The 24,583-nt window shown below is 53.8% G+C and overlaps 1 protein-coding gene across 2 annotated transcripts; it reads left to right on the top strand.

The window, feature by feature from the left end:
* Positions 1-201: 201 nt before the first annotated feature.
* Positions 202-24,372, top strand: LOC114100470 (adenosine deaminase). Of its 2 annotated transcripts, XM_027945190.3 has the most exons (12): positions 202-370; positions 10,429-10,490; positions 13,856-13,978; positions 17,527-17,670; positions 18,358-18,473; positions 19,677-19,804; positions 20,363-20,434; positions 20,521-20,622; positions 21,050-21,114; positions 22,426-22,555; positions 23,112-23,211; positions 23,653-24,372. In XM_027945190.3, exons 1-12 carry the CDS (start codon positions 338-340, stop codon positions 23,664-23,666), a joined length of 1,089 nt encoding a protein of 362 aa, XP_027800991.3. In that variant the 5' UTR covers positions 202-337; the 3' UTR covers positions 23,667-24,372. The 2 variants fall into 2 exon arrangements, with proteins under 2 accessions (XP_027800991.3, XP_027800992.3); XM_027945191.3 differs by lacking the exons at positions 202-370; positions 10,429-10,490 and adding an exon at positions 13,490-13,608.
* The last annotated feature ends 211 nt before the right edge of the window (positions 24,373-24,583 follow it).

Raw genomic sequence — 24,583 nt, forward strand, 5'->3', positions numbered from 1 at the left:
CCCAGGCAGCAGTGGAAGCGTGGATTGTTGTTTGAAGCGGCAGAGCCCGGCTAGGCGGCTGCGGTCGCGCTCACAGGTGGCTCTGCAGGAGTTTCGGGTCAGTGACAGCCCACCAGAACGCGGGGTCCGGAATACCAGGAAATGCGCGGGCCGGCTGCGGCGCGGGTGGGGCCTGCGAGCGGGCAGGGCCTGCGAGCGGGCGGGGCCTGGCCCGGTAAAGAGCAGCGTGGCGGGCAGCCGGCTGTGAGGGCCACCGGGAAGAGGACCTGCCACTGAGCCAGAGGAAACCCACCGGCCTTCGGCGGAAGGAGCAGCACCGGGACGCACGCTTGGCACCATGACCCAGAGGCCCACCTTCGACAAGCCCAAAGTGAGCGCGGGCCTGGGCTCCGGGTTCGGGTCTGGCTCCCGATCTGTCCCGGGGTTTAGGGGGCCCAGCCGCAGGCGTGCTCACCCCAGAAGCACCCCGGAGCTCCTGCGGGAGCTTTCTTTCCTAGGACCAAGTCTCGGCTCGCCTCCGGGTGTTCAATGGGCGGCAATGAGGCAGGGAGCGTCCAGGACCCGCGGGCGTCCCTGGCCGGCCTGCGGTTCTGCTTCTGCCCCTGACCTGTTCTCCGGTCTCAGCCTCCCCGTCTGCCAAATGCGCGCCTCGCGTCGCAGCACTGAGCAGCTGTGTGAACGTAGGCACGGGCTTGGCGTCTCTGAATCTCAGCGTTATCGTAGTCCTGAGGTCTATGTCTGTAGGCACCTAGCTTTGAGCCAGGGCGCACTGAGGATCAAAGCAGCAGTGAACTTTATAATGGCTTTCCGCGTGCCAAGGAGCCCAGGTTTGTGGATGCCCCCATGGGATGAACCCTGAGCCAAGCCAGGAAGGGGAGGGAAGCGAGCGCGGCGCGCCCCTTCCTATGCTGAGGCCAAGGGACTGAGGAACCTGGGCTTTGGGCCACAGTAGGATTCACTGGGGCCAGGACAGGGCCCCTGGCCCCAAGGGAGAGCCCCTGGTCTCTCCGCCCACCAGCTGTGGAGTCTTTGTGGAGTCTTGGGAACAGCGGGGAGTCAGGGTGGGTCCCAGTCCACTTGGCCTGCTTTGCAGCCCTACAGATTCTGTATGGGGAGGGGCGGGTCCCAGGAGTCCACCAAGTCCTGCGAATCAGCCAATAGGGTGTTGAGACTGAGAAGCCTGGGGACCTAGTCAACTGCAGCTGGTCTCAACTTATCCAAGAGAGGACAACAGATATCACAAAAATTTTAGTGAGAATCATGGGGGACAGGGGGAGGAGATAGGAGCAGGCAGGCCTGGACCCCATTATTGATGCCCCCACCACAGAGAAAATGCTCCACTACACCCTGTCAGAAGTAAGGAGTGTCGGGACAGCCTTACTGCCCCAACCCAGGCCTCCATAGCGTCTTGTCTAGAAGCCCCTGCCCATCATTGCTGCTCATCAGTGCATTTTTGCCTTTGAAGGCATTTATTTTTTATTTTTAAAATGTTTATGCTTTAGATTCCTTCTACCCTTGGGCTGCCAACCCCCATACCCTGATGTGAATCTAAGGGAATAATGGTGAAGCACCTCCATTGGGTGTGAGGTGGAAATTATGGAGCCAATAACAAGTGACACTTCTATAGTGTTTGGTATGTGCACCAATTTTGTATCAGTCCTATAGGGAGGCCTCATACTGTGGTTCACTGTTCTGGGGTGTCATCCATTCTCCTCATCTGATTCCTACTGGCAGGTCATTTCTTCCCTCTGAGCCTCAGTTTCCACATCTGAGGAATAGGGCACCATTTGCTTGCATGGGTGTCTGGATGCTTGAGAGTAAAGATGGCATGTCACCTGCCATGTCTGAGATATGACAGATCTTGTGTCATTGAGCTGGCAGGAGGGTAGGGAAGGAGCTGCTGTGACTGGGCCTTCCTGTGGGTGATCAGATAATAAGTATGACCACTCGTTATCACAGGAGACACTTACCGAGGGCTGGTTTTTCTGTGCCAGGCACCAGCCTAAACATAGTAACTACAAGAATTTATTGGATACTGGCAATGACCCTGTGAAACAGCCAGACTCATCTCCATTTAGAGATGAAGAACAGGCAGAGAACTTAACTAGGCCCGAGTTCAAAGCAGCTGAGTTGAGATTTGAGACCAGGGAAGGTGGCTTTGAAATTCTGTGCCCCTAACCACCTCTCCTGAGCTCTGTTTGTGGGAGCCTTGGGGATGGGGATGCTGGTATCTAGGTGAAGACATCTGGGAGAGGGGCATTTGCTGGGATCTTTAGCTTCTCAAACCTGTCACTCGCTGGGGCCCAGGACCTGGCCAGCTTTAAGAGAGCAGCATGGGTGGTACTTTTCAAACTTTATGTGCACCCAAATCAACTGGCTTTGAGTGTTTGAATATTTGGGCTCTTGTTGGGGACGTCTGCCTCTGGTCTACAGACACCTGTAAGAAGCAAGGCCCTCGGATGTGGCTATCCCATTTGATTATCAATCCAACAAATGCTTCCCAAGAACTTTCAGGGCAGTGGAGAAGGAGGCAAGGGGGTAGATGTATGTCCCTTATCACTCTTTGTTCCCAGGAAGCAGGGCTAGAAAATCCTGTGGTCCTCAGGTGTTATTTGTCCTGGAGGGCAGGGCTGACCACACACCATTTTTGTAATTATAACAATGGCTGTCCTGTGAGTGGCCTTGGGTACCCTCTGGCAATTTTTCCTCAGAATTCTGGATGACCAACAAGGCAGATGTCTTCATCCCCATTTATAGATGAAGAAACTGAGACCTATAGAGGTGAGGGAACTTGCCCAAGGCTACACAAAATCTGAGCACCTTGAAGCTATAGACTGGCATGTGAAGCGCCCAGGCTGGGGAGGGGCTATGCTATCTCTTCCCCATGCAGAGGGATTGGGACTACCTGAAGCACCAGTGTGCTTTTTCTTTCACACACTTAAATATCTACTCTCTACCAGGCACAGTTCTAACTGCTTTGCATATGTTAACTCATTACATGCTCACATAGCCTTACATATGAGGAAACTGACTCAGAGAGGGGAGGAACTTGCCAAAGTCACACAGCCAGAAAGCAGCAAAGCTAGATTTGAACCCAGATGGACCTAAAACTCAAGTGAATGCTATTAACTGTTTTCTGTTTTGCTACATTGTCATCCCCACTTTGTTGGTGGGGGTGGGGGGTGGTAGAAGGAGGAAGGAGGGTGTGGGCAGAGAAATTAGAACCAGGGTGGCAACTTGGCCTTGCACTTGAGATACACTAGGGTTAAATACCTGCCTCACCATTACATCCTCAGATAGGCAAGTCCTGAACCTCAGCTACTTCTTCCATAAAGTGGATTGAAAAACACCAATGTCTTTCTGGGCTTGGGAGCACATACCTGTAATCTGGCTTTAGGAGGCTGAGGCAGGAGGAACATAAGTTTGAGGCCAGCCTGGGCAAATTAGTTGATCCCCAGTACCAAAAACCAAAACCAAAACAACAACAACAACAACAACAAAAGCAAAACAAACAAAAAATCCAAAACACAATGTCCTGGGGTTCTTGGGGAAAACTGAGGTGCCAGTGTGTCTTCTACAGTGATTGGCAGGCCCTCGGGTGTGTGTGTCCTAGCTGTAGGGTCTTTGGAAAGCCTCCTCACCCACAGAATGGCACTCCTTTGTGTCCCTGTGACAAAGCCTCTGATTGCTCTTGTCTTGGTTCTCAGTGCCTTTCAGTAACCAGAGCCACCTGTCAGAACAAATAGGCCACCAGGACAGCCTGCCTACTATGGGGATGGTTGCTGGGAGGAGAATGAAGGAGACTGGGTTTCATTAAAGCCTTTTGTTTGACAGAAAAGGACAAGGACCGGAGAGGGGAATTGACCCGTGGGTACACAGGGAGGCAAGGAGGCCAGCCAGCCTCATGATTCCACCTCCAACCTCAGCATGTGTGGTGGGGGAAGCTGGGAGGACTTGTCCTCCCGCCCAGGCATTCTGAGATGATTTCTATCTTGCCCCTCTCAGGATGCTTGGGTGGGAGGACAAGTCGGGGAAGGTGACAGTATGGTCTGACCTTGGACCACAGTGCTATGGGGGAGCCCGAGGTGAAGTTTGATGGTGCTGAGAGAGGTTCTCCCTCACCCCTAAGTGCACCAAGGTCCCAGAGCAGCTGTGGGGGCAGATAGCCACTGTGGTTTTGGTGCCTGTAATCTGGCTTTAGGAGCTGAGGGAGGTAGAAGAGCTGAGGATTTGATCTTGAGCCCTAGACAGGGCCTGGGTTGCCCAGGTCTGAGTCCTGATCTCCCATTTATTAGCGAGGGAATTTGAATAAGCTACTTCACCGTGCCTCTGTTTTCCCCGTAAGATGGGAATTTTACCCACATGCATCTCACAAACCTCAAGCCTGGGCTCAGCATGGACGCCAGGGCTAGCTGCTGTTGATTAGTGAGCAGCAGCAGCAGCTGCAGCCTAGTTGTGAGTCGTGCTGCTTGACTTTCCCATGGTATACCCAGCCCTGGCCTCGCAGGGTGCGGGGGGCTTGTTGCAGCAGTGAAAACATTTGGATTTAGGGTCAAAACAATTTCTGGCCGTGGTATCCATTAGTCTCTGACACTCATCAGTCTTATGTTGATCTCTCTGAGGCTCAGTCTGGTCACCGAAAAAGTGGGAGTAACTGGGTCATTTCTAGGCTGTGGCCCCACATAGTTTCCCTTAAGCAGAAAGCACATCTTGCCATCTGGGAAACCTCTGGGGAGGCTCACGGCAGCAACAGAGAGCTCAGCCAGGCCGCAAGGGACTGCTCGGCCAGCACCTTCTACTCTGTATCTAGCAGCTGCAGAAGCCCAGAGTGGGTTGAGCATGAAGGGCTTCCTGGAGGAGGCAGGGCTGAAACTGTGTATGGACCCAGGGCTGCTGTCTCCTGAACTGCCCCCCTAAAAAATTCAGTTGAGAGACCATGGGGGCATGAGGCACTGACCCCTGGCACCACCCAGCTTGTTGTCAAGAACAGAGTTGGGAAGAAAGGGCTTGTAGCTGGCAGTCGGCACCTGGGGCTCGTCTGGGTTCTGGCTGCAGTGCTGAGGTCCCCAGGGATGGTCAGGCCCTGACTGGATTCTTTACCAGGCCCAGGTGGGAAGTCAGTCCCTTCCTTACAGCAGAGAGAGGACCCGGCATTGCAGACGTGGCGCAGGGGAGGAGATGGCAATCACTGGGTCATTTGAGCATGTTTTGTAGTGCCAGGTGCTGTGCCAGCACTGAGGGTACAGCAAGACGACACAGACAAGGTCACTGCCATGGGGGGGTGGCGGGGGGAGAGATGTGTTATATAAATGAGCCAAAGATCAGTGGATGAGAACAAGACAGAGTTGTTTTGGGGTGGGGGGAGGGCTCAGAGCCAAGGAGAAGGAGAAGACATCTGATTGTGGCCTGAACTGCTGACCCTGTGGTTATCAGGAGCCTGAGTCAGACCTGGGAGTATTTGGGCAAGGGGTCCAAGACCTGGGTCCTCACTCTGGCTCTGCCATTGACAACTGGTGGCCTAGGGTGATGCAGGGTGGGAATGCTCCTCCCTGGGCCTCACCTGGCTGGCTCGCATGTCTTGAGACAGACATAGTAAGCATCTGCTGCTAACTGAGGCTGCTTCTCTCTGAGCTGAGGCTGCAGCTCAGCCCAGGGAAGGTTTTCTGGGCCAGCTGTGGTGAGTGCAGAGGAAGGAGACAGATGTGTTATATAAATAAGCCAAAGGACAGCAGATGAGAACAAGAAAGGAGGGTGAGATTGCTCCCCAGAGAGGTCAGGAGGCCAGGCACAGGCTTGGCAGGAGGACCAGGGAGGGGCTGAGGCCTGTGGGCGGGACTCCAGCTCAGAGGCAGGAGGAGTTGGGTTCCAACCTTGCTCTACCATCATCCATCAATGTGACCCTGGGAAGGCCACTGTGGTCTCCAAGCTGAGCTTGGCCATCACCACGCTGAACATTGTCAGTTGCTGTACCCGTGTGAAGAGAGCCCTGGCTCTCTCTTGCATTGACATTTAAACACTTTTCCCAGAAGTCATCTCACAGATCCTTCGTGCCACCCACAAGGGGGCAAACGGTGTCCCCTTTCCTGTTCACTGCCTGAGTTCCCTGCTCTCAGAGGCTCTGAGGAAGTAGCCCAACTCCCTGTGGTGGCAGGAGCCCCATCTGGGTGGTCCTGCCTGGCAACATCCCCTGTCCCATGACCCCCTTCTCTGAACCTGAACTTCAGTTCCTCCATCCGCCCCATTTTCTCTTGCTGCGTGGAGTTTGCAGTGCTGTTCCCTGTGCCTGGAATGTTCTTCCTGCCCCTCCCTCTCCTGCACGGCCTCACTGGCTCCTCTGCATCCTTCAGCATACTGCAGCTCGAGGCCTGCTTTCCTGGGAGGCCACCACTGGCCTCCAGCTGGGCTCAGTTCTTTGGCCTGTTGCTCTCCATTTAGGGCTGTGTTTGTATTTCCTGAGGGCCATCTTGGTTTGACCTGTACATTTATCCATGTGGCATTTGCCTGACCCCTGTCCCCTGTACTGGAAGGCATGTGCCATGGGATCCCCTCCCCCAGCCTCATTTCTCAGCAGCCTCTTACAGCTCTCATTTCTCAGCCTCCATCATCCCCACCAACGTTTAGGGCCAAGTTCAAAGAAAACAAACTTCTCTTGAACCCACATCCACCTCCTGCCCTCTCGCAGGCCATTTGTTTCCCATTCAGGGATAAAATTTATGAAATAGTCAAAAATTTCTCCATTTTCTCACTCCCCCCCTCCCTGTTCAGTATGGATTTGGCCCCTGCTTAGGCCTCTCTAGGGCACTTATTCTCAACTTGACTGCATGTTAAAAAAAAAAAAAAAAGGAGTAGATCTTTAAAGAAAGTAGGGCTGTGGTGTAGCTCAAAGGTTCAGCACTTAACTAGCATGTGGAGGAGACCTGGGTTCAGTCTGCAGCTGAGCCTTTTGTTCACTCACACAAACACACACACACACACACACACACACACACACACACAAGCTAGGCCTGAGTCCACCCCTAGGATCGTGATATGAGTGATCTGGGGTCCGAGCATTTGTGACTTTCTAAAGGTCCCCTGGTGCTCTAATGGGTTGAGAACTACTCCAGGGTCCCTAGTGCCTATATTCTTAAACCAAGGGATGTTTTTGACTTCTGGGAAGACCTGGCTGTATGTGTTTCCTGTAACAAATTACCACATACCAGGAAGCCTAAAACCACAGAAATTTATTCCCTTATAGTTCTGGAGGCCAAAAGTCCAAAATCAGGGTAGCAGCAGGACTATTCACCCTCTGAGGACTTGGGGAATGGGTCCCATTCTGTCTTTTCCAGTCTCAGGGAGCACTGGTCTCTGGCTTGGTGATCACAGTGCTACTTCCTGTGGGGTGCATATCTCTGCCTCTGTGATAAGGACACAAGGTTGTATCAAGGCCCACCAGGTTATCCAGAGAAAGTACTTTCTCTCAAGATTTTTGATAGTCCCATATTCTCCCATATAAGGTCCTATTTTATAGGTTCTGGGGATTGGGCTATAGACAGCTTTAGGGGAGTCAGCACCGAGAGCCCACTATGCTGACCTGGTGGGCACTGCTCCCCTTGACGTCCGATGGCCAGGCCCTGCTGCTCATCAGGCAACTCTGTCCCTCCCACTTCTGCCTCCCTGGCTCAGCCCTGGAGTGCTGGCCTGTCAAGGCCTGGGCCTAGGCCCAAGCCTCTCCTTCCTTAACGTGCTGTCTCTGACTGCAGCTGCAGGTGCCATCTCCCGCCTGGGTCTCAGAGCGCCTTCTGACCCTGGTATCACTCTGTCTGTGAGACAGTTGACAGCAGGTGACCTCCCTTCCCTGAGCCTCTGCTTTCTCAAATGTCTCAAAGGTGGATCCGGCTGAACCAAGCCAGCCATGCCACTCTCCCCACGTCCCATCCCCATCCTTAGGATCTGGCTGTCTTCCAGGGCTCTCTGCCTTAGGCTGTGGGAATCACCACCTTCCCAAGCCTACTCTGAAGTGTTTGTTTCCTTTGACAGCTTTCTGTTCCCATTTTCCCCTGTCTACCTCATGACGGGGGGTACAAGCCTCTCTGTCACCCTCTCCCTCTGGCCAGCTTTGAGCCCCGCATGGCTTTTCCATGGCCTCAGGAGAAAGCCCAGCTCCCTGTGGCTGCAGAGCCTGCCTGGCTGGTCCTGCCCTGCAGTACCCCTCTCCCAGGACCTCCTTCTCTGAACCTGACCTTCAGTTCCCCCATACATCCCATTTTCTCTTGTTCTGTCTGCCCAGAATGTTCTTCCTGCCTTCTTCCCCACTGTTGCCTAGTTAGCTCCTCCGTGTGGAGCTTAGGGCCCGTTTCCCTGGGAGGCCATCACTGCTGGCCTCCGGCTGGGCTCAGTTCAGAATATGGAACTATCTTGCAGGATTTATGCTTGTGTTTCCTGAGGGGCCATCTTGGTTTGAGACTGCACATTTATGCATGTGACATTGGTTTGATACCTCTGTCCCTTGCTGGACCGCATGTGACACAGGAACAAGACTTCATCCCTTTTGCTTCTATCTGCCCCCCTAGCACCCAGCAATGCTACATAATTTTTATTAATTGATTGATTTTTCTGTTCTAGGGTGCTCTACAACCCAGCTGCATCCCCAGCCCTTTTTAATTTTTTTTTTTTATTTTGAGACAGGGTCTTTCTCCGTTGCCCAGGCTGGCCTGGGACCTGTGATCCTCTTGCCTCAGCCTCCTGAGTTGTTGGGACTCCAGTTGTGGGCCATCTAATCTGGCACTGTTTTTTAGTGAAAGGTTGGCGGTGGACTCGTGTTTACCTTTTGCTGTGTGTCGCTATGTGTCAAGTGCTCCAGGTGCATTAATGTGGTTGACCTCATGAAGCCTTAAGAGGAAGGTATATTGTTCTTCCCATTTGACAGATGAGGTTATGGAGTCACAGAGAGTGGTGACTTTCTTCAGGTCACACGGGAAGTGAATGGAGAAGCCAGGATGCCAGCTGTCACTGTGTGATGCTCTCAGAATAGTATAACTGCCTCTGTATATCTTCCCCATAGCCTTATGAGGGTTAAGGATAAGAAAGTAGAGATTCAGAGAGGGGAGGATACTTGCTCTAGGTCACACAGCTGCTTGGCAGATCTCTGGGCTACAGGGTCCTAATGCTGAGTGTGCTTTAGCCAGGGGTGGGAATTAAATTATTTGGTCAGGGACCCAACAGCTAACTTGACCCCAAGTCTGGGTGTGAGGACTGCTGTTCCTCACCAGGTAGAAGACCTCAGGAGAGATCTGAGCACCCTGAGGTCCTGCCTTAGGAGGCTTGGCATCTCTGGTCCTTGCCAGTCCTGTGGGCCCCAGCCAAGTCTCCTCTGTAAGGGCCAGCTCCCTAGTTGCTGCTCTTCCTCACCAAGGCACCTCACTTTCTTATCTGGGCCTCCAAGTTCCAGAGGTGATCCTTTTCTGGTGGAGATGTCAGTGGGGATTTTTTTTTCTTCTTCTCTGGCCTGGGAAGTTTCCTCTCTGACCTGGAATAGGCAAAGTCCTTTAGCCCACGGTCTCCCAGCACCTTCCATGCCTCTTACCAGCTCACAGTGAATGCCCTGGTTGAAAGGCAGGGGCTGTTCCCCTGGGGCCATACCTGAGTGCCACAATGTCTTTTATAAGTCCTTACAATTTTTCTTAGACAAGGCGGTGTCAAGTCCCATTGTTTTTGAATTGAGGAAACTGAGGCTTAGGAGATATCAAGCACCTTGTCTGAGGTTCCACAGCCAGAGAAGGAGCAGCACTAGAGTAAAGCCAGATGGGTGGTCTCCAAGCCCCTGCTGGCTTGTGTCTTGGCTTTGTGTACAAGATGTGAGATGAGACTGAGTCCATGGGGAGTGATCGCCAAGACCACCAAGTATCCAGTACCCTACCTAGAGTACTAGAAAGACCTCGTGCTGCTGAATATCAATCCCCCAACTTGGAGCCTGAACTTTTAAATGTGTTACAGGTTCTCACTGTGGTATCTGTAGTCCTTAGCCCTCTCTGCTGAACTTGGATTTGGTTTAGTGAGGTGGCTGAGAGTAGGAGCTATCTGAGAGGTGGCTGGGGCTCAAGGGTTCCCATGGGACCCTGGCTGGCCTTGTGGTTAAGAGCACAATCTTGGGAACTGGCTCTGCCATTGCCTGGCTGGGGTTAGGAGCAGGGCCCTGGGTCAGATGCCTGTTGACATTGCTTGCTCCATGGCCTTGGACAAGAAATTTAACCTCTCTGAACCTCAGTGTCCTCAATTGTGAAAGAGAGATAGCAACTGAGCCCACCCCATGGTGAGGGTTAAATCAAAGCATGTGGTCAGTGTCCAGGCAGTGGTGTCCAGTGGTCCTCATGGTTGACATTAACGACCCCTGAAAGTTTCTTCAGGCACCCATGGGTGTTCCCTCTCTCTTCCCTCTGCCCCTTGCAGGTAGAACTGCATGTCCACCTGGATGGAGCCATCAAGCCTGAAACCATCTTATACTACGGCAGGTAAGTCCATAGCCAGGAGCTGTCTCCCCAGAAGTTGAGGGAGTCCATGGCTCCTCAAAATTTTCTAGAAAAGTCCAGGGTCACTGCATCTTATGGATCTTTGTGGGAATCAAGCCAGCCTATGGGCAGAAAAAGGTGGTCTGTGGGGGTTGAGTTCAGCTAGGGCCTCCTTCCAGAGCTGTCTGGGAGATGCCTCTCCTACTCCTCTCTGCATCCTTCACCTGTTTGCTGCCCACTCACTGTTTGGAGCTGGAAGGACTCAGTTCACCCCCATGATCTTCAAAGGTTCACCAAACTTGAACGTTCTATCCTGTAAACCAGGATTCTCTCAGGTGTCCAGGCACATGTGCCGTAGTCCGGCTAGGCTGCCCAAGTCCGGCTAGGCAAAATAACCGAGAGGTGACAAGCAACTTGAAGGTTGAAGCAGGAACTACTTTATTGCCAGTGAACTCAGCAGGAACTGAGAACTCAAAGTAGTGGGCATCCAGGGTAGCAGGAGCCGCCTCTCTGCCGCACTGTAGAGGTACATATACCTAACTAATTACACACAGCTTTACTTAATTGACATCATCTTGACACAGCAGTCAGTCATTAAGGAATCCTCATCATCCTAATGGCTTGCTGGCGTTACTTCACAACCACTCCTCTTGGCATACTGCCAGGCACCATCTTAACTTGATTGTGGCCCTCATCACACCTGCCCCTCAGGAGAAAACTAGTGGCCCTTGAGAGTTTGTCCCTGACTTGGGAGCACCTCTTCCACCTCCCCAAGACTGTTCTGGTGAGTTGCTCCCTCCACCTTGGTGTTCTTCCGGTGACCCTTTGCCCTGGGAGGCTGCTGGTGTGATTTCCTTAGCTGTGTAACACGGGCACACTGGCATTGCTGGTGCTCCACCCACTCCTCAGCACTCTGCCTCATCCTCTCATGAGGTGGGTACTCTGGTGCCCTACTTCATAGGTGAGGACACAGAGCCATGGCAAGTGCAATAGCTTGCCTGGTAAACTCAGGGCAGAGGTTTGAGCAAGAGGTGGACCCCAATCCATGTCCCCCACCATAACACATGCAGCTGGAGGTTTTGGAGAGGTAGCGCAGGAAAACCCACTTAGCTCAGGGTCTCCTGCCCATAAACAGCTCAGGACAATTGTGTTATCAATCAGCACTTCATGGCTCCAGCGAATGGAGTGAATCTTGGGCTTATTTCTGCCTGCCCTTTGCCAACTTGGTGCTGCCAACTATTGCCACAGAGCCCCAGAGGGGTCCTCGGGGTGAGACAATGAGGTTGAATCTAATCACCACTGCAAAGGGGTCAGAGAGCGCTCATTAGCGAAAGCATGAAGGCCAGAGCGCAGGGGCAGGGTGGTGGGGAAACGGAGGGAGGAGTCAGTATGGCGGCTGGTCTGATGTCCCTTGTCTCCTGCCACTGCCACCTCTGTGGACCCTGGAGAGGGTGGGCAGTACCAAATGGAGTTTGGCCTGGAGTCAGCAGACAGGGGCCTGGACGTGGGTGTGGAGTTGGCAGGGCTGGAAGGGGGAGCCACTGGCCTGTGGCCTGCAGATCCAACCCATGGTGTCTCCTGTCTCGGTGACTCTCTTCTCACCCTTTCTTCTTCCTTCAGCTCTGGCCTCCTTCCGTCTTCACCAGGGGCCTCTTTCACGTCTTCTCAGTCTCCTTCACGACCTGTCAGCTTTCTCCAAAGCACCACTCCGAACCTGGCCACTCTCTCTTCCTGTTGCTGTCTCTGTCTCTCTCTTGTCCCTTTTATCTTAAAAGTGGGGAAACTGAAGCTTAGGTTATTCCCTTGGCCCTGGGAATAACCTCCCAACTGTGTACAGATGCCTCCAGTGTCCACTCTGGCCTCCCCATCTCCTGGTCAAGGCCACCATCAAAGTCATTGTCTTCACACAGTCTGACGGCTTGTTTGCCCAGAGGCTCTGCAGGGTCTAGTGACTGGACATGGACTTATGGAGGTGACCTTGGGGCAAGCTGGCCAGCAGTAGGAGACTGGACACTGGGGGTTATCATAGGGTGCCAGGCATCTGTCCTGTATATACCAAGACCACACAGGGTCACCTTGTCCCCTACAGTAAACAGCCATAGATGGCTGACTGGCAGGCTGGTGGGCACCCACCTGACCTGGGCGGTGCCTAGTGGGTCCCCATAGGGAACTAAGGCTACCAGATAGGAAGGGGCATATTCACAGGGCTTGGAGAATAGGCAGTTACATATGAAAACCTTTAAAAAGTTCATCTTCAGTGCTAGTGACGCAAATGTGATAGGCAAGCACTCTCCACCGAGCCACCTCCCCAGCCCCTTGAGGTCCCTTAAAAAAAAAATCTTATTTCATGGATGCAGCATCTTCTCAACTCCTTAAGGACATTCCCTCTAGATTTTTTTGTATGTCCTCTTCTCTGCTTTGTTCCCTGAGTGACTTTTATCTGCTCTTGTTTTGTCTCTCGTGTTGGATGCATTTCCTTGGTTGTCACTTTTCTCTCTCTCTCTCCCTCCCTCCCTCCCTCCCTCTCTCTCTCTCTCTCTCTCTCTCTCTCTCTCTCTCTCCCTCTCTCTCTCCCTCCCTCCCTCTCCCTTTTTTCTTAAAAGTGGGGAAACTGAAGCCTAGGATGAGCCCTGTGCCAGGGTCCAGGTGGGACAGGAGAAGGAGGCAGGAGCACCTGCAGAAGGAGGCGGCCCTGAGCTGGCACCACCTTCCCATAGCCACAGGGGGGCAGGGACACCATTGGGTAAAGGGGGCTCTGAGCAACAGGGGTATACTCAGCAGGTTGCCAAGATCCAGCCTGTGCCAGGAGCTGGGGGAAGGAGGGGACAGAGCTCTACACTGGATGGCCAGCTCATTGAGACCTTCCACCTCAGGAGCTGCCACACACCCCCTCCTAGTGTGCTAGACCAGGCAGGCCACTCTGATGTGTCATCCAGGAGGAGGGTGGAAGGGGAAGTCCTGCCCCAATTTCTGCCTTAGGCATTGTGACGCTGCAGTTATTGCCCCTGATAACCCCTGCCTGGGCACAGGACCAGCTGGCTCTAGTCACTCCTGGGGCTTGGAAAGAAGTCCTGGGCTGGTCCTGGCACTTGCAGATGCTGGCCCAGCAGGGACGAGGAAGGTATGTGACATGGAGACTTCAACCCCTGCTTGTCACTCTTGAGATCTGCTGACTTCCCCTGGCTTAGGGCCAGAAGGTCTGGGAAGAATTCCAGTCCTGATTCTATAGGGGCTGGACCTCAGTTTTCCCATCCGTCTGAGGGAAGGAGTTGGATGTCCCTGGGTTTCCTGCTAGGCTCCGAGTGGAGTCTTCCATCCCACCCCGTCAGGCCTGGCTGGATCCTCCACCCTCACTGTCTTCTTCTCAGGAAGCGAGGGATCGCCCTCCCAGCTAACACGGCAGAGGAGCTGCAGAACATCATTGGCATGGACAAGCCCCTGTCTCTGCCAGAGTTCTTGAGCAAGTTTGACTACTACATGCCTGCTATCGCGTGAGTCAGCCCAACCCACGGGACCCAGGGCAGTGTGCATCTCTGTGCCTAGCACCAGGTCTAGGCCTCAGCCTCTGGGAACCACAGAGGGGCCTTTTGGACACATCTCTCCAATGTCTTTGGGCCTTGGTTGTCCCTTCTGAAAAGTGGATGTGATGAATGGAAATGCCTGCAATGTCTACAAAAAAGTGGCAGAATATGGGAGTTAAGAACGCTGATGCTAATCTCAGACTCTGGGGTGGAGTAACAGCAACATTGGGCAGTTACCTTCTTTGGGCCTCAGTTTTCCCATGTGTATAATAGGGCTGGCATTTGGAAGGGACCCAGCACTGTCCTCAGCAAATCCTTCTCACTTGGAAGATTGGAAGATAATTACTCCCTCTGTAGACACCAGGCACTGGGGCCTGTGTAGTGTAGCTCTCATTGCTTCCTCTTTTTTTTTTTTTTTGCAGAACTAGTGGTAGAACCCAGAGGCACTCTATCACTGAGCTACATTCCCAACCTTTTTTAAATTTTGAGTCAGGATGTCACTGAATTGCCCAGGCTGATCTTGAACTTGTGATTTTCCTGCCTCAGTCTCCTGTGTAGCTGGGACCACAGTCGTGTGCCACTGTGCCTGACTTGCTTCCATTCTTAATAGCAGAAATCTCTTAGGCAAAGAAGAGTATAATACATGTACAGCTTACAGAATTGGGTTTGACTTTGTAAGTTGTCAGTAGTCCTGCAAGGTAAACATGGCCCTCATTTGCAGAGGCTCTGGGTGGTGAAAGAGCTTGTCAGGACCACAGAACTGGCCAGGGAGAAGCTCCACTTCTCACCCTGGTCATGCCTCAATCCTCATTCTGGTCATGCCTCAGACCTCCTGGCCCGAGGAGAGGGCCCCACAGCAGGCAAGGATCTGTCTTAGCACTCAGTCCTGTAGACTCAGGAGACAAGAGACAGGGTGGGGTGGTCTGGGGAAGCTTCCTAAAGGTGGAAGGGTGGCCATCTGTGAGGGACACAGGTGTGGGAAATCGTGCTAGACTTGAGGAAAGTATTGCAAGATGGGCCAGAGAGGGGTGTGTGTGAGGTGGCCCAGACGGGCTGCTGAGAGACAAGACAGAGCGCAGAATCCAGGGAAGGCCGAGGTGGGCCCAGGCTGCTGACTCCTTGCTGGAAGCCTCTGGGCTCAGTGTTGAAGGTACCTCTGCCCTCGCCCATGGCCTGGTGAGCAGAGATGCAGGGACATGTGTCTCTTCTCCCCACAATACCCCTATGCCGACCACACAGGTGCACAAGCAGAGCTCCGGCCCACACTGTGGTGCCTCATGAGGCCACCATCTCCCATGCCACTGGGCAGCTCCCATCTCACTAGACAGAAGAGGCCCAAGTACCTGGAGGCCTGAGTTGGGCAGACCGTTAGATACCATCTGTCCAGAGCTGCGTGGTCCATGAAAGTCTGTCCTCCCTGCCCCCATGCCACCACCACAGATGACAGACAGGGAGCCCCATCTGCACCCTATCTAGACCCAGGGAAACAGGTCCAGAGAAGACATGGGGTCAAAGGCCAGCATGCCATGAATCCAGGGCTTCTCTCCTCAGTTCTGGGCCTTGTGTTGTGAGGCGGAGGCTGGCTTCCGGGGCCTGGGTTCGGGGAGGGGTTTGAGGCTCCTTTTTGCCTGTCTTGAATCAATGAGTCGGTGGGGACATTATTAAGCCATGAAAAAGGTCCAGAGGTGGGCATGGGACAGTGCCAGAGACGTATCATTGACCCTTTCACATCTAAGCCCCTTCCCTGCCCCAGTTCCCTGTCTTCTGTGTCCTTTGGAGTAAAAGCCAAGGGCCCCCTGTCAAGGGCACAGCCTGTGTGCTCTGGGTCCTTACCTCCTGACCCTCACCCCACCACGTCCCCTGCTTAGTCCTCCCCTGTCCTTGGACACCAGGCACTCTGTGACCTGGGACTTCTGCCCTTGCTGATCCCTCTGCCTAGAACTCAACCTTCTTCACATCTCAGCTCTGATGTCCCTTTCTCAGTGAGGCCTTCCCTGACTACAGTCTTGAGAGTCACAGTGGCCTTTTCTGCTTTCTTGGTGTCTGTAGAACTGGCAGCCGTGGGGCCTACTGCGCATCACATCCTTGCTGGCCGGCCTCTTGCTGGATAGCGGCCTCTACGGGACAGGGACCTCCCCTCCTGCCCACAGCACACCCAGTGCCTAGGACCATGTGGCCACAGTGCTGGGACTCAACACCCTCTTGGGGAACGAATGAGTGATAGCTGTGGGGAGGGGCAGTGGCCAGGTGTGTGGGGGCGAGTGAGCAGCCTCCTCCCTAGGGCAGGTCTGAGGCCCAGGGCCCTGGCCTGTCCCTGGAGTAGCCAGCTTCCTGCCTCCTCTGCCTTCAGGACCCCTCCTCCCAGGCAGGGCACACCTTCCCATCTGGGCTCTCAGGCCCTGACCTTCCCTTACTAACCCTTATGTTCCACTCTTCTTGGTGAAAACTTCCAGGTAGGCACAGTTCTCTGGCGTTTGGTCAATGCTCACGAAGGCCCTTGCAGGTGGGTTTATGCCTCACTTCTGGAGCCAATACTCGGCAGCAGCCACCAAAATACTTTTAGCACTTGTGGGCTCTGCTCCAAGCACTGGCCTAGGTGAGGTTTATGATATTGAGCTCATCTGTCTTCATGATAACTTTTGATGTGTCAGAGAGGGTGACTAACCCAGAGTCACACAGCAGATAAGCCCATGACCGATTCTCAGGCTCCTGTAGCTTATGGAGACTAGATTCTGGTAGGGGAGACAGGAGTGGCTTCTAAAAGCCGTGAGATAAATAATCTCAAGTGTGATAAGGCCTGTGGAGGAAAATGAAGGCCAGGGGAGGGGTGAAGATTGACAGAGGACCCTCCTATAAGCAGGTGGTCAAGGAAGGCCACTGAGGCCAGGAGGCTATAAAAGGAGGGAAGAATTACAGGATGGGCCAGGGCAGGGGATTTGCCCTCTGGTGGAGGGGGCTGCTACCCAAAGGCCTGAAGTGGAAATGACCAAGTTTGACTGCCCTTGGCCAGAAAGAAGATCTGGTGGCCTCAGAGAGTGGGTGAGAAGCAATACGCTGCGAAGCCTGGCGAGAGCCAATCATGCCTATGGGCTGGGCGTGAATTTGAAGTTCACTCAGGAGACGGAAGCCACCTTGGTGGAGGAGAGGAGCAATATGCTTTGGTTCCCTTTTTGTCTTTGTGGTGCTGGGAATGGACCTAGGGCCTGGGGGAAGGTAGGCAGGTGTTCCACCCCTGAGCTGCACCCCAGCCCCGGCTCCATTTTCAAAAGCTTGCTCCAGAGGCTGTGTGGAGAGTGGGGTGCAGGGTAAGCATGGAGACAGGCCAGCCAGCGGCCACGGGTAAAACCAGGGTAGGCGTGGCTTGGAAATAGAGCTGCAGGTCTGGGATCCTACCCAGCAGATGCCCAGAGCTTGGGGCTGGGGAATGAGGGATTGGGGGCCAGAAAAGGTTGGGGTCAGCCTCATTTGTTCCTGGAGCTCCCAAGGGGCTGGTCCCAACCCTGTTCTTCCCTTCCCAGAGGCTCCAGAGAAGCCATCAAAAGAATTGCCTATGAGTTTGTGGAGATGAAGGCCAAAGAGGGCGTGGTGTATGTGGAGGTGCGCTACAGCCCACACCTGCTGGCCAACTCCAAAGTGGAACCAATTCCCTGGAACCAGGCTGAGTGAGTGACAGCCTGGAGAGGAGCTGGGCTGAGGGGGTCTGTGTTCCACTCTTCTTGGTGAAAACTTCCAGGTTTTTCAGAGGGCAGGACCACTGGGAGCTCCTAACCTTGATATTGGTCTTGATCCATGGCCTCATGAAGATGGGCTTAACGTGGCCATAGAGATATGGTCCCCCTCCCTCAGCTGGAGGTTCATGATTTACTCTGGACAATAGAGTTGGCTGTGTCTCACGCCCATGGCTCTGGATGCAGGCCTGCTGTCAGGGCAGGCTAACCCACTTAGCCAGCAGCTCTAAGGGTCCTGCTCAATCCCCTAGTAGGAATGAGTCTGGCCTGTTCTTCCCCCACACTGGGCCCCCGGGAATTTAGAGTGACATCATGAAGCCCGCTTGCCCTACCTTCAGAGCCTCGATTCTGATCCCCGTGGAAGGCAGTAATCCCCAGGCTGAGCTTCGTCATGCTCTATTTCCATCCAGAGGTGGAGAGGGGTGGCCCGCAGCCCCACACTGGGATCTAGAAGTGCCCAGACTGCTCTAAGAAAGCTGGCAGGGGGTGCTGGGGCTCAGGGTCGTCTCTGTGAGTCTTTCCTCTGAGGAAGTGGGCAGTGGGGGAGACTCTCCACCCCTTGGTAGGGGCTATCCCAGGCCTTCCCTCTGCCTCAGGCTATCACTACTCCTTTCCACACAGAGGGGACCTCACCCCAGATGAAGTGGTGGACATAGTGGGCCAGGGCCTGAAGGAGGGGGAGCAAGACTTTGGGGTCAAGGTGCGATCCATCCTGTGCTGCATGCGCCACCAGCCCAGTGAGTACCATCAGTGCCTGCCCAGCTGCCCACCTGACCCTAGCCCCAACCTTCTGCTTGGCCATGGGGCCGTACATGGCCTCCTCTGTGCCCCTACCCCATGGTATCCCATGAGCACATCAGCAGGGTCCTGGAGCTCCCAAAGGCACCAGAGGCCTCCTAGGCTGGCTACGAACTTCCTGGTGATACCATCCTCCCCGGGAAAACCAGGCCTTGACAACTAACTACATGACGTGCAGAAAGCTCAAAACCAGAGGAGCCTGAACAATTGAAAATAAACAGCCCATGAGACCCTGTGGGCCCAGCCTCATCCTGTCCAGGCCACAGAACCCTTGCATGGGCCTGATTTCTGGGATTGCTGAGAGGACACCCTTGTCCCTGAACCTGATCAAATCTTTAGGGCTTTAGCTTCTTGGAGCAGAGCCCCATCGTGTGCCCTTAGGCAGGCAGGTCACGTCACCTCCCTGGGCCTCAGTGACATGTTATCACAAGAGGATCGTGCTCGTCTCATCCCTCCACTGTAAGAATCTTTGGGAACAAAGCCAAGGGTCAGTGCCAACCTGCGGGCCCACCCTGGGCAGCGATTCACATGCCTTGTCTCTAGCCCTTGCAGCAGCTCTGAGGTGGGACTACTGTGATTTATTCCCATCTGACAGATGGGAAACCGAGTCAGAGAAAGGCAAAGCCTCTTGGCCCCTCAGGAAGGCACAAAGCCCCGAGTTAAATCCAGAACTGTGTGGTTCTGAAGCTTGTGTTCATTTATTCTTTGTCAACATAACAAAACGACGACAGGCTGAGGGTAACTCATGCATTCGTGGTATGGCTGGCAATACCAGTGTGAGTTGCATTGGAGATACAATGTTAAGCTCTGTGTCATCCCCTTTAATTGGGGGGACTGATTGGCATTGAGTGGGGGAACAGCTCAGACTCTGTCCTTGGTACTTTATACATGGCCTCGGCAAAGCCTCACCAGGTCCCTGTGCAGAGGTGGTGGGTTCTCTGGGAAGAGAGGAGTCCAAGGCGCGGAGCAGTGCAATTTGACAAAGGCCATGTGGTTGACTCAGCAGCCAGGATTTGAGACAAGACACTGGGATCTTTGTCCTGTGCTAGCCTCCGATGGGTGCATAGGACAGCAGGTAGGAGGGCTGAGGGATCCCGCTCCACCATGCTGCTGATAGAGCCTTGGTGGGCGTCTCGCCACAGACTGGTCCCTGGAAGTGGTGGAGCTGTGTAAGAAGTACCAGCATCATACTGTGGTGGCCATCGACCTGGCTGGTGATGAGACCATCAAAGGAAGCAGCTACTTCCCGGGGCATGTGGAGGCCTACGAGGTGGGCCCGTGGAAGGGGAGGCTGGCCCTGGGTGAGCTTGTAGGAAGAACTCACACAGATGGGGAGTGTGGGGCCTGCTGCATCCCTGAATGTGTCTTGGCTGGGCTGGGGGCTTGGGATTGGGTATAAAGGAAAGTCCTATGTAGCACTGAAATCTTGTGTTTAAACCTGCATCTGCCTATGATTTGCTGTGTGACTTTGGGGCAAGACTGTCTCTTCTCTGAGTCACTGTTTCCTTGGTTCACACTTGCTGGTTGGCCTTTGTCCTGCTACTTAGCTCTTCTGAGCTTGTTTCCCCTTGGTAAGTTGGGTGTTATAATACTATGACTCTCAGATGGTTTATACAAACCATTTCAAACAGTTCCCAACACATGGTAACTGTGGAAGAACTGAGAGCCACAAGCACTTAGATGGTGATTGGGGGAATCAAGACCAGGCTGTCCAGTGCTGTAGAAGCAGCCAAGCCTGGTGGTGGGGACAGTTCAACCTGCCCATACTCAAACCCAAATTGCAGGAAAGGCTGGGCCTGTGGGTCCTGACTGGCTCTTCCCCTTCCAGGAGGCGGTAAGGAGCGGCATCCACCGCACTGTCCATGCCGGAGAGTCGAGTCCTGCAGAGGTGGTCCGAGAGGTGAGAGCCACTGGCCCTGGAGTGGCCCTTGTTCCCTGCCTCCCGCCACCCTCTCTCCCTACTCAGCTCCATCTGCTGCTCCACAGGCTGTGGACACACTCAAAACAGAGAGGGTGGGACATGGCTACCACACCCTGGATGACCAGGCCCTCTACAACAGGCTGCGGCAGGAAAACATGCACTTTGAGGTGAGGGGGCCATCAGGTAGGGGGAGCCGGTCTTGGCTGTCCCACCCCCTCCTGGACAGAGCAATAGAAAGCCAGGAGAGTGGGTCTGGGGTTGTGGCTCAGTGGTAGAATGCTTGCCTAGCATGTGTGGGGCACTGGGTTCGATCCTCAGCACCACATTAAAAAAAATTTTAAATAAAGTTCTTAAAAAAAATGCAAAACAGTGGTTTAAAAAGAAAGAAAGAAAGAAAGCCAGGAGGGTCTCAAGAGCTGAGGAGCAGACTAGCCGGCAGGAGTGGCCAGTGGGTGTTCCAGTGCTAGGCATGGAGGGTTTGTAGGGCTCAGCCACACGGAGGCCAGCAAGAATGGTGACCCTGGCCACCCCAGGGTGCAGGGACAGGGTGGTGCAGCCTGGAGCTGCCTGCCAGCCACGTATCTGCTCTTGCAGGTCTGCCCCTGGTCTAGCTACCTCACAGGTGCCTGGAAGCCAGACACGGAGCACGCTGTCATTCGGTGAGGTCTGGTCCCTGGGACCCATTTGATTTTGTTCCTGGGAAGCCAAGGATGGGAAGGCAGTGCAGGGCTGGGGACCGGCCCATGCTGTGGGATTCCTTTAGGAAGCAGCTTAGCTGTCCTTACCTTCCACACGGGGAACCTGGAACTCAGATGTGCTAGAACTTGGCTGAGGTCACCTACCTACCCTCTGGCAGAGCTCTTCTTCCTGGGCCTCCAAGGTCAGTCTTGCCTGTGTACGCTGCTCCTGGGGCCTCGGGGTGCTCTTGGTTCCAATTTCCCGGCTCTCAGGCCAAAGCCCTTCTGTCCTGTGACTGAGTGCTGGGTCGTGGTGTCAGAGAGCCAAGCTGCCTTCCCCTGAGGAGGATGAGGACAGCCATAACTCAGAGTGACTATGGCGGCCAGTGCTGGCCTGCCTGCCACGCTTAGTGAAGGGAAGGAGTGTGTGATGGCGAGGGTCCCCAGCTGGCCCTGGGAATCTGGAGTCGAGATGCCCCAGTAGGGGCTTTCCGGGGCATGTGGGCAGACAGCCCACAGGCTACGAAGGCTCAGGAGCCATCTGCACAGTCATGGTGCCTAAAGGGGAAGCAAAGACACCAGGAGATGGTGGAGCCAGAGGCTAGGAGAGAACCCAGGAGGATTCAAGGGGCAGGAAGAAGACACAGGTAGATGGAAAACCAAAAGTGTCAATAAAAATCTAGGGAAAGCACTTTAAGTAGTGTCAAATTCTGCTACAAAAGTCAAAGTAAAGGGGTCTGGGTTGTGGCTCAGTGGTATGGCACTCACCTGGCACGTCGAGGCCCTGGTTCGATCATCAGCACCACATAAAAAAATAAATAAAAGAAAGGTATTAAAAAACTAATAATTAAAAAAGAAGTCAATTAAGGGAACAGCTAGGAAAACTCCATTACATTTAATAAGACAGGGGTCAGGTCAGGGATGCTGCCAACAGGGGAGTGGAGGGAGGGGACTGAGGACTGGTTGGGGAAGGGTGTGGAGCACCGTCCCTGAGCATGGGCAGGAGGATGGTGGCTGGAGGGCCACTGCTTTCTCAGCGCCCCAGCCCCCCCTCCCCCTGCTCTCCCATCAGGCCCTTCCTCTGCCTGGCTGGACTGATGGGATACATTAGGGTCTTAAGTTGCTAGTTAGGTGGCTTTGGACAAAGTCCCCTGAGCTCTGTGATGTGTTTCCTACTCTACCAGAATATGCTCCTTCAGGTCTAAGGCTGTGACGATCAGTGGAGGCTGGGAACCAATATGCAGGGACCATTCACAGGAGAGTGAGGAGGCTCTTCTCCCTCCCTCACCCCAGGTTCAAGAACGACCAGGCCAACTACTCACTCAACTCAGATGACCCGCTCATCTTCAAGTCCACCCTGGACACTGACTACCACATGACCAAACAGGACATGGGCTTCACCGAGGAGGATTTTAAGCGACTGGTGAGTGGTTGTGAGCTGTCACTCTTGCCCTGGGCCTCAGGGCTTTGTAAGGCCTGCAGGTCATGTCCAGGGCTTGGGACCCCCCAGGGGGTGGGAGTGGGTTTGTTGATGGGAGTCCACCATAAGCCAAGCCTACTGCCAGCTGCCTTCTGCAGAGGGACACCTTGGTGGTGGAGTCTTGGGTTTAGCCTCTGCTTGGGCCGAACATCTTCAAAGACTCCCTTCCCCAGAATGGTGTGCCTAGCTGTAGAAATGTGTTCTTAGATCCCAGGCTGAGCCCGGGATCTGGGGACACGATGCCATTACTCCCTGCAAGGGTCTCTGGCCCCACACTTCCAAGGATCTCCCAGTCTCCAACCTTCTCCGCACATCCTGTATCATGTAGTGCCACTTTAAGAACACTCTGCTCTGCCACTTGCTGCCATGTGACCTGGGACAAGTCCTTCCCCTGAGTTTCCCTGCCCATGCTCTAAGGAGGATGGATTACCAGTAGGTTGCCAAGGGCTCCCTTCCTTGCTGTCTGGTTCTATATGGTCTGTCACCCTGGCCCTTCTAGAACATCAATGCAGCGAAGTCCAGTTTCCTCCCAGAGGATGAGAAGAAGGAGCTCCTTGACCAGCTCTACAGAGCCTACAAGATGCTGCCACCTGCCTCTGGTATGCTCCTATCTGGGCAACTGCCTTACCCTGGCTCTACAACTTTCTGTGACTTCTACTAAGAACCCTTGTTCTCTCAGGCAATAAAAAGAATGGGCAATGAGTGCCTGGCTCCTGGGCCAGGGTTGGTGACAGCTTCAACCGATGGGTTTATTTCTGTAGAGCTGCTGTCTGTAGAGCCAGCCCAAGGGCAGACTTGTGAAGGCCAGTCCCAAACTCCAGGGCATCTCTAAGGCTGTCTAAAGCCAAAGCCCAGGAGTTGGACCAGATCCTGGCTCATTCTGCTCCCTCCTTCCTGTGGCCTTGGAAAGGCATCTACTTATTCTCCTTGCCATCTAAAGAAGGGAGCTCCTTCCTGGTTTTGGAGTTCTCTGAGTTTTACAGTATCCAGGGACTGTGAGTGTTGGCCTGATCTTTCTGCTTCTCTGACCTGACCCGCAGGGCAGAACCCCTGAAGACAGCATGGCCCCCTCTCCAAGCCCTCACCCTGTGGATGGAGTCTTCACAACTCTGGGATCAAGCAACATTCTTACCTGTATTCCTTCTAGGAAGACTGATTTTAAGAGCTACTGATGCTCTCAAGCCTGTATAAACACAGAACTCGACATGGCTGCATCTCTCCTCTCATTATGTGCCTTGTCCAGGGACCAGGGCCCTTGCCAATGGCATGGATGATTCTGAAACCCTCCCCGTAAGGCAATACTTGCTGAAAATCTTGTGGGAGACCAACCTTATACGTGACTGGGTTACACTCCTCGGCTGGTGCTGAGGCGCTCAGTCGCAGAGCTTTCCCCACCCTTCTTGGGTGCGAGGGTCACTGTCTCCTGCATGGGTGTGTCTTGCTACATCCCCATGGGTGAAGCTATGCTCACCTGTTCCTTTGTAATATAACCTCTTGCCCTGTTTAGGATAGAATCTTCCATGGAAGTGCCTTGTGTGTGTCCCCTTTTCTTACTGTGCCCTTGGGTATGGCCTACCCAGGTGTCAGTCAACCTGCTAACAGTGGACATCATGAAGATACTAAGTCCCCCAAAACCTGACCCCTTGCCTCATTTGAATAGCTTCCCTCAATAAAAGGGGTCATCACATGGTCTCGGCTCTCTCTTCCTGCAGACCCTTAAGGTCAGAGGAGCCGTCACAGCGACCCCAAAGAAAAAGGTATTTGTGTCTCTTGTGTGGTTATTTCATGCCGCCCAGTTAACCCAGTTTAACTGGAGTGACCCCTGAGCCTTTTAGTCGTGAGAACAGAAACCTGGCAATTGGCATCCAATGTGGGCCAAAAGGTCAGTGTCTTTAAGCTGCAGGGACAAAAGCGACAAATGCTTGCTCTTAAGGGGACTCCAATTTAAATATTAAAAGTTTAATGAAGTTG

The sequence above is a fragment of the Marmota flaviventris genome, chromosome 2, assembly GCF_047511675.1.
Source record: "Marmota flaviventris isolate mMarFla1 chromosome 2, mMarFla1.hap1, whole genome shotgun sequence".
In the NCBI taxonomy this organism is placed as follows: Eukaryota; Metazoa; Chordata; class Mammalia; order Rodentia; family Sciuridae; genus Marmota; species Marmota flaviventris.